Source organism: Octopus sinensis, linkage group LG9, assembly GCF_006345805.1.
Source record: "Octopus sinensis linkage group LG9, ASM634580v1, whole genome shotgun sequence".
In the NCBI taxonomy this organism is placed as follows: Eukaryota; Metazoa; Mollusca; class Cephalopoda; order Octopoda; family Octopodidae; genus Octopus; species Octopus sinensis.
Window position 1 is genome coordinate 30,991,877 of NC_043005.1, and position 14,363 is coordinate 31,006,239.

The 14,363-nt window shown below is 42.5% G+C and overlaps 4 protein-coding genes across 4 annotated transcripts; 2 read left to right on the plus strand and 2 right to left on the minus strand.

Annotated features, from left to right (window-relative positions):
- Positions 1–28: 28 nt before the first annotated feature.
- Positions 29–14,145, plus strand: LOC115215397. Its single transcript, XM_029784555.2, has 4 exons — positions 29–618; positions 3,244–3,463; positions 3,731–4,024; positions 13,727–14,145. The coding sequence occupies exons 1-4, from the start codon at positions 214–216 to the stop codon at positions 14,143–14,145; spliced, it is 1,338 nt and encodes a 445-aa protein (XP_029640415.1). The 5' UTR covers positions 29–213.
- Positions 3,057–3,468, minus strand: LOC115215531 (histone H2A). The gene has a single exon (XM_029784712.2). The coding sequence runs from the start codon at positions 3,446–3,448 to the stop codon at positions 3,071–3,073; it is 378 nt and encodes a 125-aa protein (XP_029640572.1). The 5' UTR covers positions 3,449–3,468; the 3' UTR covers positions 3,057–3,070.
- On the plus strand, positions 3,715–4,201 carry LOC115215528 (histone H2B, gonadal-like). The gene has a single exon (XM_029784710.2). It carries the CDS (start codon positions 3,715–3,717, stop codon positions 4,090–4,092), a length of 378 nt encoding a protein of 125 aa, XP_029640570.1. The 3' UTR covers positions 4,093–4,201.
- LOC115215525 (histone H3-like) lies at positions 7,957–8,471 on the minus strand. Its single transcript, XM_029784707.2, has one exon. It carries the CDS (start codon positions 8,469–8,471, stop codon positions 8,061–8,063), a length of 411 nt encoding a protein of 136 aa, XP_029640567.1. The 3' UTR covers positions 7,957–8,060.
- Positions 14,146–14,363: the final 218 nt, after the last annotated feature.

A 14,363-nucleotide genomic window follows, 5' to 3' on the forward strand; every position in this document is an offset into this window, starting at 1 on the left:
GTAGCAGAAAACAACTCGATCAGCAGACCACGTGCTCCAAAGCAACGAATGAACAGTGTGATATCAGCAGCAGCAACCGCTTTGGCGGCCAGCTGTCGTTTTCTAAATCTGAGGAAGCTATCTTCCCGCCCAATCTTTCTTTCTCTAACGGTCACACTATATAAAGTGTGGCCATTACTTGCGTCACTAATTTTCGTTCGCTAGCATAACGAAATGGCTCGTACTAAGCAAACTGCTCGTAAATCCACCGGTGGAAAGGCTCCACGTAAGCAACTGGCTACCAAGGCAGCCAGGAAAAGTGCCCCAGCTACTGGCGGTGTGAAAAAACCTCATCGTTACAGGCCTGGTACCGTTGCTCTTCGTGAAATCAGACGTTACCAAAAATCCACCGAACTTCTCATCAGGAAGCTTCCTTTCCAGAGACTTGTTCGTGAAATCGCTCAGGACTTCAAGACTGATCTTCGTTTCCAGAGTTCTGCTGTGATGGCTCTTCAAGAAGCCAGCGAAGCTTACTTGGTTGGTCTTTTCGAAGATACCAACTTGTGTGCTATCCACGCTAAGAGAGTGACCATCATGCCCAAGGACATCCAGCTTGCCCGTCGTATCCGTGGCGAGAGAGCTTAAGTTGCTTTTAGCATTGTAGAATGGCCCTTTTTAGGGCCCCTATATTATATCGAAGGTCCCCTCGCTTGATATGCTTTTCGCTTAGTTGCATTTTTCAGGTTTCTGCTGTCTTTATACTTTATTGCCTTGCTTAAACGAATGAGACCCAAGCTGTGATGGTCAATCCTCTTGGGTACACGTATGTGGTCGTTTTGATTTGCGTTCATTTTGTGTGTGTATTAGAGAAGTTCTTATCTTACACTGGAGCGCGATATTTTGATGTTATCACGAAGTCGTACGTTTGGGTTTTAATGGGCAAAGTTCGTTGTTTATCAGTTCCTTTCGTTACGTCTATGTATAAAGAAATAGGTTTTAAGAAGTTAACTCTATTTGAAATATCTTGCGTGTTTTGACTGAGTTCGGACTGAATTAATCCCTGAGAATTTTGGGTGAGGGGTTGGTCGATTACATTAACCCCGGTACTCAACTGCTACTTATTCTATTGACCCTGAAAGGTTGAAAGCCAAGACCTGCCGTGGCGGAATTTGAACTTCGAATGTGAAAAGGTGGCAGAATAATTAGCGTGATGGGTAATATGCTTAGTGGCATGTCTGTCTTAAATTGATTTTAAGGTTTTTTATCAATCTTGAATCGTCTCAAAATGAGGTTTATAAATGCCGTGCGTAAGGCAGGATTCTCCCGCATAACCGACTTTAAACAACCCGTTTCCATTTCCCCATTACAATCTTAGTTTTTTTTTTCTCTTAAGTCTACTGTCCACTGAACATTAGTGAAGTGGTTACATGAATATTACTCCCTAATATACATACTGTATTGTAGTAGGTAATCGGTCACCGTGTAATACTCTTTGAATTGAGCATTGTTTGCGTAGAGGTTGTCAGAACTCAGTTTAATAAAATTATAACCGTTACATCGTTCTGTTCCTGTCATTTTCCCGTTATATGCTTTTTTTTTGTCAGTTTGGAAACAGTTGGTCTGATAAAATTTGAAAGTGAATTGCTCGTGTTTAAAAGGGGACCGTTATTTGAAAATTTTTGTGACCGTCAACACAATATTAATTACCGTATGTACATACGGTACATGTGCTTAAATTTTCATTTCAATTAAATCAAATCTGCAGTCCTGAATCTGATAAAAATCGCTGTCAATATCACCTATCTATAGAGAAAAAGTATTCACTTCTAATAGGCGGATTCTTCAGAGCAATGTACTTAAACTTTCATTTCAATTAAATCAAATCAGCAGTCCTGAATCTGATAAAAATCGCTGTCAATATCACCTATCTAAAGAAAAAGAAAATATTCACTTCTAATAGGCGATTCTTCAGAGCAAATAGTATCCCGCCCCGAAAGAACATCTTTGGCTATTAATGAAACGTTTCCATTTTAGAAAGTAAGTATTTAAATGCCTAATAGTTTAGAAACCTTTTAGAACCGTTTCTTATATTTATTCTTTTACTTATTTGACTGCGGCCGTGCCAGAGCACTACCTCAAAGAAATCGACACCAAGTTTTTCAATGTAAGCCTATCGTCTCCTTTTGCCGAACGGGGTGCCAATATACGACTGGTTTCTATCAGTTCCGTCCACCAAATCCATTCAAGGGATATAGAAGTCATTGAAAAATACCAGCTACCGATATTAAATTTTCTAAATTTGTTGAATCTAAGATTCGTTATATTTTCAGTCTGGCTATTATTTTAACAATAACTTTATTAGTGATGCTAAATATAATAGGAGGTTGATTTATTCAAATAACAGGCGGGGGTTTTCAGTTGCGCAACAAACGTCGTTCACTCCGCGGTGTTACGGTAGGAACTCGTTGAGGGGGCGAGCCTTCTTGTATTCATCTCAGGAAGAAAACAGCAGCAGTAGGCGGCTGTAATAAATCAGCGGGTTTATTTTGACTGGAAATGATTTAAAGCAGTTTTATGATTTTAAAAAGAAGCAGTGAACAGCCATTTCTGTATAAAAAAATAAAATAGGGTCCCTAGCACATCGCACGACCACCTGATACCTTCCTCGTTATTTTCTCACTGTAGTTTTCCAATATCTTAAAATTTACAACCCGCTCCTTCGTCGCTGCGGGTTGTCGAACATGCAAATTGAAATTAAATAGACAAAGGATTTGCATCTTACTAGGTTGCCTCAATTTCAAACTTTAAACTTTCTCATTTATTCACCTATACCTTATCTCTCTACACAAAATTATCGAAACGTAGGAGTGACACTTGAAAACTTAGGGGAAGGGTAGATTGAGATGGACAATATAAATTTTTGGGGAAAAAAAAAGCTTTAAAACTTAATTGGGGAGATGAATTAGAAAGGATTCAAAAGACAAAAATCGCAAACAAGAAGCCGAAAGAAAACAATACGCAAAGTGTGAGTGGCCCTGAAAAGGACCGTTGATACGATAAAGCACAAATGCCTCAGTAATAAGTAAGTAATTTACTTGGCTGCCTTCTGAGTCTTCTTGGGGAGAAGGACAGCTTGGATGTTGGGAAGAACACCACCCTGGGCGATGGTCACTCCAGACAAAAGTTTGTTCAATTCTTCGTCGTTACGGATGGCCAACTGCAAGTGACGGGGAATAATTCTCGATTTCTTGTTGTCTCTGGCAGCATTTCCTGCCAATTCCAACACCTCAGCAGCCAAATATTCCATTACAGCGGCCAAGTAGACTGGGGCTCCGGCACCAACACGTTGAGCATAGTTTCCCTTACGGAGAAGACGATGGATACGACCGACGGGGAACTGAAGCCCGGCGCGGGATGAACGGGTCTTGCTCTTTCCCTTTACTTTACCTCCTTTACCACGTCCAGACATATTCAAAGATTGACAGTAGCGTTCAGCAAAATACTCCAAATAATACTTTTTTGAGCTTCTTTTGCCTTTAAATACAAGTTAGGAGGCTCCAGCAGTCACAAGCTGCTAAGCGAAAACGAGCGCGGGATCATGTCACGTGATTAGGCTGCTGTCAAAATCCACCAATGAAATTGAAAGGCGCGCAATGTCAGCTAGTTGCTCCGCTGAGCCTACTTGTCAATTATAAATAGAGTAGGCAAGCAGTTTGACCGTATGTAACTGACATTATGCCACCAACACCAGCAACTGCTTCGAAAGGAGCCAAGAAGGCTTCCAAGGCTAAGGCCTCTCGCCCTACCGGCGACAAGAAGCGAAAGAAGAAGAGGAAGGAAAGTTATTCCATCTACATCTACAAAGTAATGAAACAAGTCCACCCCGACACTGGCATCTCCAGCAAAGCTATGTCCATCATGAACAGTTTTGTCAACGATCTGTTCGAAAGAATAGCCTCTGAATCTAGCCGTTTGGCTCACTACAACAAACGTTCAACCATCAGTAGCCGTGAGGTTCAGACTGCTGTCCGTCTTCTCCTCCCTGGTGAGTTGGCCAAGCACGCAGTCTCTGAGGGTACCAAGGCTGTCACCAAGTACACTAGCAGCAAGTAAATCTTAGTCTTTGCTCTGCGAATAACGGTCCTTTTCAGGACCACCTATGTTCTCATGATTGTTACTTTCGACTTTCTATTGATTTGCGTTTGTATTTGTAAAGTGTCTTAACGTTACCTAAAACTGTATTTATAGCAGAATTCTCCCTGGCGTCCAGGTGTATTTCATGCAAAACTGGTTCTTTCTAAGGATATTTTGGTTTGGCTATGTCTGATTTTATTGAAGTTGGCACTGTCATGCTTTTATGTAAAAATGTTAGGCACGCACTTTATCTCGGCACTACTAGCGAACAGTGCGCACTGGCTAGTCGTAAGTAGTCGGTCCTACAACGACTTGCGCGTATACATGTTTGTATTTCAACGCTGAGTACATATCAGAAAATGGTTTTTTTTATATTTTTCAAACAAAGTAAGTAATTTAAAAAGAAGTTTTTTAACCCTAAACGTAACCTTAGTTGTTTATAAAAAATAATTTATTTACTTAGTTAAAAAACTTATTTACTTTGTTCAAAATTTGTGTAAAATAAATGAGGGATTCAGCCTGTTTCTGACACCACCTTAACAACTCTTCTTTTAGGCACATTCTATAGCACCCTCGTCCTACAAGGTCTTTGGGTCAATGTATCACTCGGGAACAATAGAAAAATTAACCAGCCTGGTGTGGGGAATATGCATGCACGCTGGCGACCCTCTGGGTGGGGAGGAGACTTTCGGAAATTCACATGATCCGGGGATATATATTGATTTTTCTCTAAGGAATCCCGTGTTTTTGGTTACGGAGGATCCGATTCTGAAAAAGCATTTTCAACCCCACCCATCACTTCATTTTTCACTTTATCCGGATTTTTTAGAAAATATTTTGCGAAATACGTAGAAAATGAATTATTTGCAATATTTCAAGAAAAAAGAGTATATATACCCTCAGGCCTTCAAGCAGACTGCTCACTTGCTAGAAATAACAGCTAAATTTCACAAAACTGCGGTAACATAAATGAAATTTCGAAAATGCGATTTTTGAAAATTTTTTCGGAATCGGATCCTCCGTAACCAAAAACGTGGGATTCCGTAGCAAAAAAAATCAATATATATCCATTTTACCCGGAGTTAAAAATTTTCTTTTGTAACATCGTATAGAGACAAAATCACACGTTAGCACTCAGGCGAAATGATTAGCAACATTTTATCCATCTTAACGTTTTGAACTCAACCGAGGTCGACTTTAGTATTCATCCTTTCAAGGTCGATGTGATCGATGAGCCCCCTTCCTACAAAATTTCAGGCCTTGTGAAAAAAAAAAATATTTCTAACAAGCTATTAATTTTTGGATATAGGATCCACAGTAGCCGACTGGTAGGCTAAGTCGATTTAATACGATGTAACTAATGGCTGCATTTTAAACTCTTGATAGTTTGGGTGTAAAATTTATGAGCAACTGGTAAATATTGAGATTTGCGCTCCTTTCACTTGCTTTTGTTTACCATTTCCGGGGCTACAAGTTGATGCAACAGATGACGATTATTTTAATCTGGCGCCTTGTGATTTCATTGGTTAAAATTCAAAAGTCAAGTGACATGGATGCCTAATTAGCAACTACTACGTCATGGAGCCGACTAAAGCTTATTTAAAGGTAAAATAAATATAACCAGCTAAATTTGCTGTTCGCTGCATAATCTGCAACCAATTTGAATAAATTTTAATAAACTGACCGTGGTAAAGGAGGTAAAGTAAAGGGAAAGAGCAAGACCCGCTCATCCCGTGCCGGTCTTCAGTTCCCCGTCGGGGATTGTTATTTTTTCTTTATATGCATGTAATAAGTGGAAACCCGATTCAGTGGACTTGATTTGGTAGCAATTTAAATTTTGAGTAGGTGTTCAAAAATAATACATTACATACTATCAGCTTCTTTTGTCAGTTTGAATATTATTTGCGTATAAAATGGGACCGTTATTTGAAAATTTGATTCTGATCGTCAACGCAAACATTGTACACGTTTTCATTATAATTAAGTCTACTGTCCATTGAACCTGCTAGAAATAGCAGTCAAAATCAACGCATCTAAAGAAAAAATTCCCCTAACAACTGATTCGTCAAAGCAAATCATATCCCGCTCCGAAAGAGAAAATCTTAGCCTACTAACGAAACGTTTTAGAAATAAACGTTTATTTAAATATCCAAGTGTACTTTAACCTCAACATAGCTTTTAAATTTAAATAGGAACAGGCATGGCTGTGAGTTAAAAAGCTTGCTTTTCAACCACATGTGTCTGGCACCTTGGGCAAGTGTCTTCTATATCCCTTGAGTGGATTTGGTAGAAGGAAACTGATAGAAACCCGTCGTATATGTGTCTGTTCCCCGCCACCATCGCTTAGCAGCCGATATTAGTGTTTACGTTCCCCGTTCGGCAAAAGTTGACGATAGAATAAGTACCAGGCTTACATTGAAAGTCCTGGGGTCAATTTCTTTGAGGTAGTGCTCTAGGATGGCCGCAGTCAAATAATAAGTAAAAGAATAAATATAAGAAACGGTTTTAAAGTTTTTTGAAGATAAAGTAAACTATTAGGCATTTAAATACTTATTTTCTAAAATGGAAACGTTTCATTAATAGCCAAAGATGTTCTCTTTCGGGGCGGGATACTATTTGCTCTGAAGAATCGCCTATTAGAAGTGAATATTTTCTTTTTCTTTAGATAGGTGATATTGACAGCGATTTTTATCAGATTCAGGACTGCAGATTTGATTAATTGAAATGAAAATTTAAGTACATGTACCGTATTTCTATATGGTAATATTGCGTTGACGGTCAGAAAAATTTTCAAATAACGGTCCCCTTTTATACACAAGCAATTCATTTACAAATTTTATCAGACCAACTGTTTTCAAACTGACAAAAAAATAAAAAAACGTACGTAACGGGAAAATGACAGGAACAGAACGATGTACGGTTATAATTTTATTAAACTGAGTTTTGACAACCACTACGCAAACAATGCTCAATTCAAAGAGTACTACACGGTGACTGAGTACTTACTACAATACAGTATGTATATTAGGGAGTAATATTTATGTAACCTCTTCAGTGGACAGTAGGCTCAAGAGAAGAAAAAAAAACTTATATTGTAATGGGAAAATGGAAACGGGTTGTTTAATAGAACTTTTACAAAATGTTTACCCGAGTCTTTTCCATCCCCAATAAGGTCGGTTACGCACGGCATTTATAAACCTCTTTTTGAGAGGATTCAAGATTGAAAAAAATAAACTTTAAAATCAATTTACGAAGTCTGGATTAGGGGCATTTTAAAAGTCCGAATTGTTTGCTTAAATCCCAGCAATGTGTTGAAAGATTGAAACAAATAAGAATATGAGACATGCTAAAAATAACAGCTAAAAACCCTTAAATAGTGCAAATTTTATTTTGGTCCTTGCATCGTATGAATTCCTGCGTAGAATACACATTCGCAAAACTTTTTGAAAATTCCAAATTGAGGGGTTATATGCAGTGCATAAAGCAAGATTCAGTCCGAATTTCTAATTCAGTTAAGATACACAATATATTTCAAATACAGAGTAAACTTCTTAAAACCTTTTTCTTTATACATAGACGTAACGAAAGAAACTGAGATATATCGAAATTTGCCCATTAAAATCTAAACGTACGACTTCGTGATAACATCAAAATATCGCGCTCCAGTGTAAGATAAGGACTAAGGAACTTCTCTAATACACATAAAAAGCAGTTACACTCACAAAATGAATGTTAATCAAAACGACCTTAAGACGACTACATACGTGTACCTAAGAGGATTGACCATCACCGTTCGGGTTCCATTCGTTTATGCAAGGTAGTACATTAAGTATAAAGACAGCAGAAACCTGAAAAAATGTAACTAAGCGAAAAGCATATCAACCGAGGGGACTTTCGATATAATATAGGGGCCCTAAAAAGGGCCATTCTACAATGCTAAAAGCAACTTAAGCTCTCTCGCCACGGATACGACGGGCAAGCTGGATGTCCTTGGGCATGATGGTCACTCTCTTAGCGTGGATAGCACACAAGTTGGTATCTTCGAAAAGACCAACCAAATTAGCTTCGCTAGCTTCTTGAAGAGCCATCACAGCAGAACTCTGGAAACGAAGATCAGTCTTGAAGTCCTGAGCGATTTCACGAACAAGTCTCTGGAAAGGAAGCTTCCTGATGAGAAGTTCGGTGGATTTTTGGTAACGTCTGATTTCACGAAGAGCAACGGTACCGGGCCTGTAACGATGAGGTTTTTTCACACCACCAGTAGCTGGGGCACTTTTCCTGACTGCCTTGGTAGCCAGTTGCTTACGTGGAGCCTTTCCACCGGTGGATTTACGAGCAGTTTGCTTAGTACGAGCCATCACGATGTGTCAGCGAACGGAGAATGAATAAATTTCTTTATTACCCATAAGGGGTTTCACAGATGGGGACAATACAATGATTTGGGGTCATGTGGATGAAATGGAATTATTTACAGTGAAATCGAATGAATTATTTATAATGAAATCGAATGAGTTACAAGAACAAACGAACAAAAATGGACATATGAAGTCAAAAGAACAGGATAGCTGACCCCACAAGCCCTGTTATTTTAACTGAAACCTTTGGTAAGTTCATGGCGTGTTCATGCAAGGCCTTTCACACCTAGCATCCGTGCAACACGCATCCATCTTTTTTTGAATACGCGCTCTGACAGACACATTTTCTCCAGCCCCACCTTTCTTTTCAGATGGAACTCGAAAAAGTTCGTTAGGGCGGTGCCAGAGATCATGGTGTCTGTCATTATACCTTTCACTCTAGTCTTCCATATAACCCCTTTCGCAACTGCTACTATCACGAGAAAGCAATGCTTACCTTCGTTCGTCATGAAACCAGGCGGGTCGATTTTTAAGATTGACTCAGACGACCGCTGTACTCTTCTTCCGTCCAACAATAGGTGTTCGGCATAAGCCCACACGTCTGAAATATCCGGACACTGACCAATAGCGTGCAGGATTGTTTCCACGTCTCGCTCGCATTTTGGACAGACCGATGGTCTTCTGTGACCATGTCTTGTGAGTTTATCTCGAACGGGTAAGGCTCTTCTGTAACATTGCCAGGCCAAGGACTTCTGAAGATTATCCAGTGTCCCTGGTCCGAATGTCCTTTGGAACAGGCTGTCTAACTGATTACCATCGAGACCCAGGGTCCTTCCCAGGGTATCATCATTTCCGGCCTCTACCAACCTGCTATAGAACGCTGCAGTGGTACCAAAGCCGCCGGCATTGCCCGAGCTGCGGAAGCGTAAGAGAGCTCTACGGCACTCCGAATACCACATACTTAATCTTAGTCTGCGACGGAACCAGGTTTCTCTACCACCAAAACTGGCTAAGCTGGGGAACAACTGTTTTGCGAGCGGGGACCACACCTGTTCACCTTCCAGGTAGAGCCAAAGATGCCTCAACCTCAGTGCATGCTTGCGCATCAACAGCTAAGGCATCTCTAACCCACCCTTTAACGGCTTTTGACAACAAATAGAACGTCTCACAAGAGGAGTGGAACCCTTCCACAAAAAGCGAAAGATTTGCCTCTCCATCTTGCTCAACCACGAATCCGGACAAGGGACGACGGTTAGGCGGTATATGATGACCGATGCCATGAACACATTGGCCACCTTCGCCTCCCTTTCAAGGATAGCCACCGCCAAGACCAAGTCTTGACCACGTGAGCCACCTTGCTCGCGACCTCATACCAGTTCTTTTCTATCTGGAGACCTGGACCAAACCAGATCCCTAGCAATTTAACCGGGCCCTCTGTCCAGCATCCCATGATGCTATTCGAAGGCATCGACTTGCCAACCCAGGTGCAGAGTTGCAAGCCGACTGACTTTTCCCGGTTGATTTTTGCTCCTGTCACCGTCTCGTACTCCTTGATGTTGTCTCCTACATTCTGTAGGAGTTCCACCTTGGTCACGATGTTGGTGATGTCGTCCGCATACGCTGTAACAGATCCTCCTCCTGGATTCGTCGGGATGACGCTCTTCTTTCGCAGTAACGGCTCTAGAGCCATCACGTATAAGAGCGGGGAGAGCGGACACCCTTGACGAACTGACCGTTTGATGCGGAACGGCCTAGAAAGTAGAGCGTTCACCCGAACGATCGAGTCAATGCTGTCGTACAACTGTATAATCCACCTGAGGAAACCAATACCCAGCCCGAACTGTGCGAGCACAGACACCAAGTAACGATGGTTCACCCTATCGAAAGCTTTACTCTGGTCTAAATGGACCAGTGCCCCACCCTTGCCAGAGTTATTCCCGAATTCTTCTTCGGTGTAACGTATATGTTGAAGATTATCCTGAATAGTTCTTCTGGGGACTGCACAAGTTTGTGCCTCCCCGATCAGGCCATCCGCGACATGCGTCAACCTTTTCGCTAACACCTTGGCCAAAATCTTCACCTCTGCGTTCAGCAGAGTGATGGGCCTAAAGTTATCTATTCTATCCCCCTTGCCCGGGTCCTTCCTGATCAGCGTCACCACTCCCCAGCATACAGACCTGGGAATCCTCCCATACTGATTCCAGTTCGCGAAAACGCTGGCCAGTATTGGCCGGAACAAGTCAGGCATACTTTTATATATTTCGGAGGGTAAACCATCGAGTCCCGGCCCCTTACCTCTGCCGCAGTCGGCTATGGCCTCAGTCACCTCCTCAGGCGTGATTGACCCTTCACAGCTCTCCGCATCCCGCCCCGAGAGGCGCGGCAGCCAGGCGAGGAAGACCGTAAGGTCTCCCCTCTCATCCGGTCCACCTTCACCCCCGAAAAGCTGGGCGAAGTGCTCCTGAAAAGTCCGACACATCTCCTCGGGTTCGTTTACCACATCGCCCTTCTCGTTCGTCACAGACTTAATTGTGGAATCGTTTCCGCATTGAGCCTCCACAACTCGTGCCCATCCGGCGGCCTTAATTCCTTCGCACCCCATTGCGCGAACTCTAGCTTTAACGATACAACCTATGTGCTTGGCTTTGAGGTGCTGGTTTAATTCCAGTGTCTTCGCCCTCACCTGAGTCCCGTCGCCAGATCTAAGGGCTTCCTCTAGGGCCTTAACTAGCCCCTCTTCTTTCTTACGCCTTTTATTTGCTAGTCCTATACTATATCTAATGGACTCGTATTTTATGGCTCTTTTGAACGCTAACCACCATTTGTTGTTAAGAATGGAACCGGTTAACGCCCTCTGAATTAGTAACGTAATCCGGCTTCTGTACTCCTCAATCGTCAAAAGGGACTTATTGAGTTTCCAGTAACCGGATCCTTTTCTACATAACTTATCTAGGTACAGCTTACCGGTGACCATCTTGTGATCACTGTAACTGACCAAGTGAAACTGTGGACACTTAACTATGTCTTTATCTAGTTCTCTAATAAAAATCCTGTCTATGTAAGATTTGGAAGACCCGTCACTATTTGACCACGACCACAGTGGAGCGTCCGGGAATTCCAGTATGTAAGGATCTACTAGCTGAAAGCGACTCAGTAGATCTCGGAAGCCACTGTTCGGTTTCCTATCATTTTTGGAGCCAACACTATCGACACGCGCATTGACAATAGTGTTAAAGTCCCCTAGCATCACTATGAATTTTAACGTCCCTAGAAATTTCTCCAGGTCTCGAAAGTAATCAGTCTGATGTGAATGGGGTGCGTACACCGCCACCAGCCTGATCTCCTTACCACAACTGAAAGTCAGATCTAAGACGACCAGCCTGCCCTCTGGGTCAACAAAAATTACCTTTTTCTCTGAAACTCTATTCCTTTTAAGTAGGACCAAGACCCCACTTCCGCCCTCCTGCCGACATGGAGAAATAAATTTCTCGTAGCCATCCAGGAGCGGGAGTAGATCTCTTGGCCCTTTCAACCGAGTTTTAGTAGCTACAACAACATCCAAATCGTGTGACCTGGTGTCATTTAGGAAACGCCCCTGTTTCCAGTTCGTCATCAGGCCACGCACATTTAAACACCCTACTTGAACAGCCATAAATCACTTACTTTGTTTCTTCTGAGTCCGGGGGGCGGGGGAGAACCGCCTCCTCTTTGTCTGGGGCCCGTGGAGTCGGCTGGATCAGGCCTTCGTACAGGCGATTCGAAACCTCCATCTGCAGAGGGCCCACGTCCTTCCTGAAATTGTTTGCCAACACATTTTACGTCCTTTGGCTTATTTTATAAACTTTTATCTGTCTTTTTTTCATCTTGTCAGCCACCTCTATCTCCTGCAGGTGCTGTGTTTCGATGCGCCTCGTCACCTCACCGTCCACCGTTCGAAACGCGACGAAGGCATTGTTCTCCGGCTTTTTTGCCTTCTTGATCTCTCGCTTTTTTCCTTCCTTTCTTCCTTTTTCCGGGGAGGGATTCCTATGTTTTCTTTTTGTTGTTGCTGCTATCCATCCCTCCCCTTCTTTCTCCTCTGGTATTGATGTTGCTGGTTCTGCCGTCACTGGTACTGCAGAGGCCTCAGCGGAGGCTGGAGGTTCGACCGTTTTGCCCTTCTCTGCCGGCTCGCAATTTTTTCTGAGGTGTTCCTTTTTGCCGCATAGGAAGCACCTATGTTGGCGGCGCTCTACCATTACTGGTAGACGGTTGTCGCCAATTTCTATTATTTCTGCGATTTCTTCCAATGTGGCTGGTTCGGCCTGTAAGGTAATCATTACTTTTTGGCCGACTCAGAATTTCGTCTTCTCCACCACTGCATCGATGATGTTGATTTTTGCCTCGAGGCCCAAAGTCACAGCCGCCACCAGCTTCTCAAACTCCATCTCAGGCGGCACCTTCGTTATAGTAATTTTCGAGGTCCTTCTGCCCATATATAAGGGCAGAAGCAGTGCCTTGTCCGTCTTTAATGGTTCCACCGAATGGAACCTCGCTTCCTCCTCCGTGCTAAACCTCACCTCAACCGTGGCAAACCTCTTTCCTGTAGTTATAAATTTTACTTTATCCCTTATGGGATTTAGACATTTCTCGATCTGATCCTCTTTTGTGAATCCGATCGTTTTTTCCTTAATGTTGAACGTTTTGAAAGTTAATGTTGAACGTTCAACGCTCTCTTGTGACTCCTTGGATTGCTCCACCTTGGTTTCGGATCCAACTCTCGTAATATTTTGCTTTAACTCATCCAGATTTTCTAGATTTATATTTATTCTTTTCCCGCTAGCTGCTGCAGCAAAATTTAGTTCTTTCTCGCGCCACCCACCTCAAGGCTGGGTGCCTCTATACTTCTCCTTGCTATCGGCTTTTTCTGTTTATTTTGTATATCCTCCTCCGAGTCCGACGACAATCTTAGGTTTCGGATTTCTTCCATTCCGACCAGTCTTCCTCTCTGGGCTAGCCATTATTTTTGCCACCCTTACGGGCAAAATTCTCACAAGAGCGCTAGTAACAATTCAACGTCAAGCACGGGTTGAGTTTACACAGTTACACAGATGTCAACTAACGATGTCAGATGACAACTAACAATCACAATCAAAACAGGGGTGGGGTAGCTGTCGTTTTCTAAATCTAAAGAAGCTATCTTCCCGCCCAATCTTTCTTTCTCTAACGGTCACACTGTATAAACTGTGACCATTTCTCACTAATTTTCGTTCGCTGACATATCGTGATGGCTCGTACTAAGCAAACTGCTCGTAAATCCACCGGTGGAAAGGCTCCACGTAAGCAACTGGCTACCGAGGCAACCAGGAAAAGTGCCCCAGCTACTGGCGGTGTGAAAAAACCTCATCGTTACAGGCCCGGTACCGTTGCTCTTCGTGAAATCAGACGTTACCAAAAATCCACCGAACTTCTCATAAGGAAGCTTCCTTTCCAGAGACTTGTTCGTGAAATCGCTCAGGACTTCAAGACTGATCTTCGTTTCCAGAGTTCTGCTGTGATGGCTCTTCAAGAAGCTAGCGAAGCTTACTTGGTTGGTCTTTTCGAAGATACCAACTTGTGTGCTATCCACGCTAAGAGAGTGACCATCATGCCCAAGGACATCCAGCTTGCCCGTCGTATCCGTGGCGAGAGATCTTGAGTCGTTGCTTTGTCAGCATCTTTTTAGGGCCCCTATATTATATCCTAAGTATTCTCTTTCGATCATTTGATATGCTATACGTTTTTGTTTACTCTTTTCTTTAGCTGTATTATATAAGTTTAATATAGATTGGCTATGATGGATTCGTGGGCCATACTGGAGCACCGCCTTTAGTCGAGGAAATCGACCCAGGACTTATTCTTTGTAAGCCTAGTTTT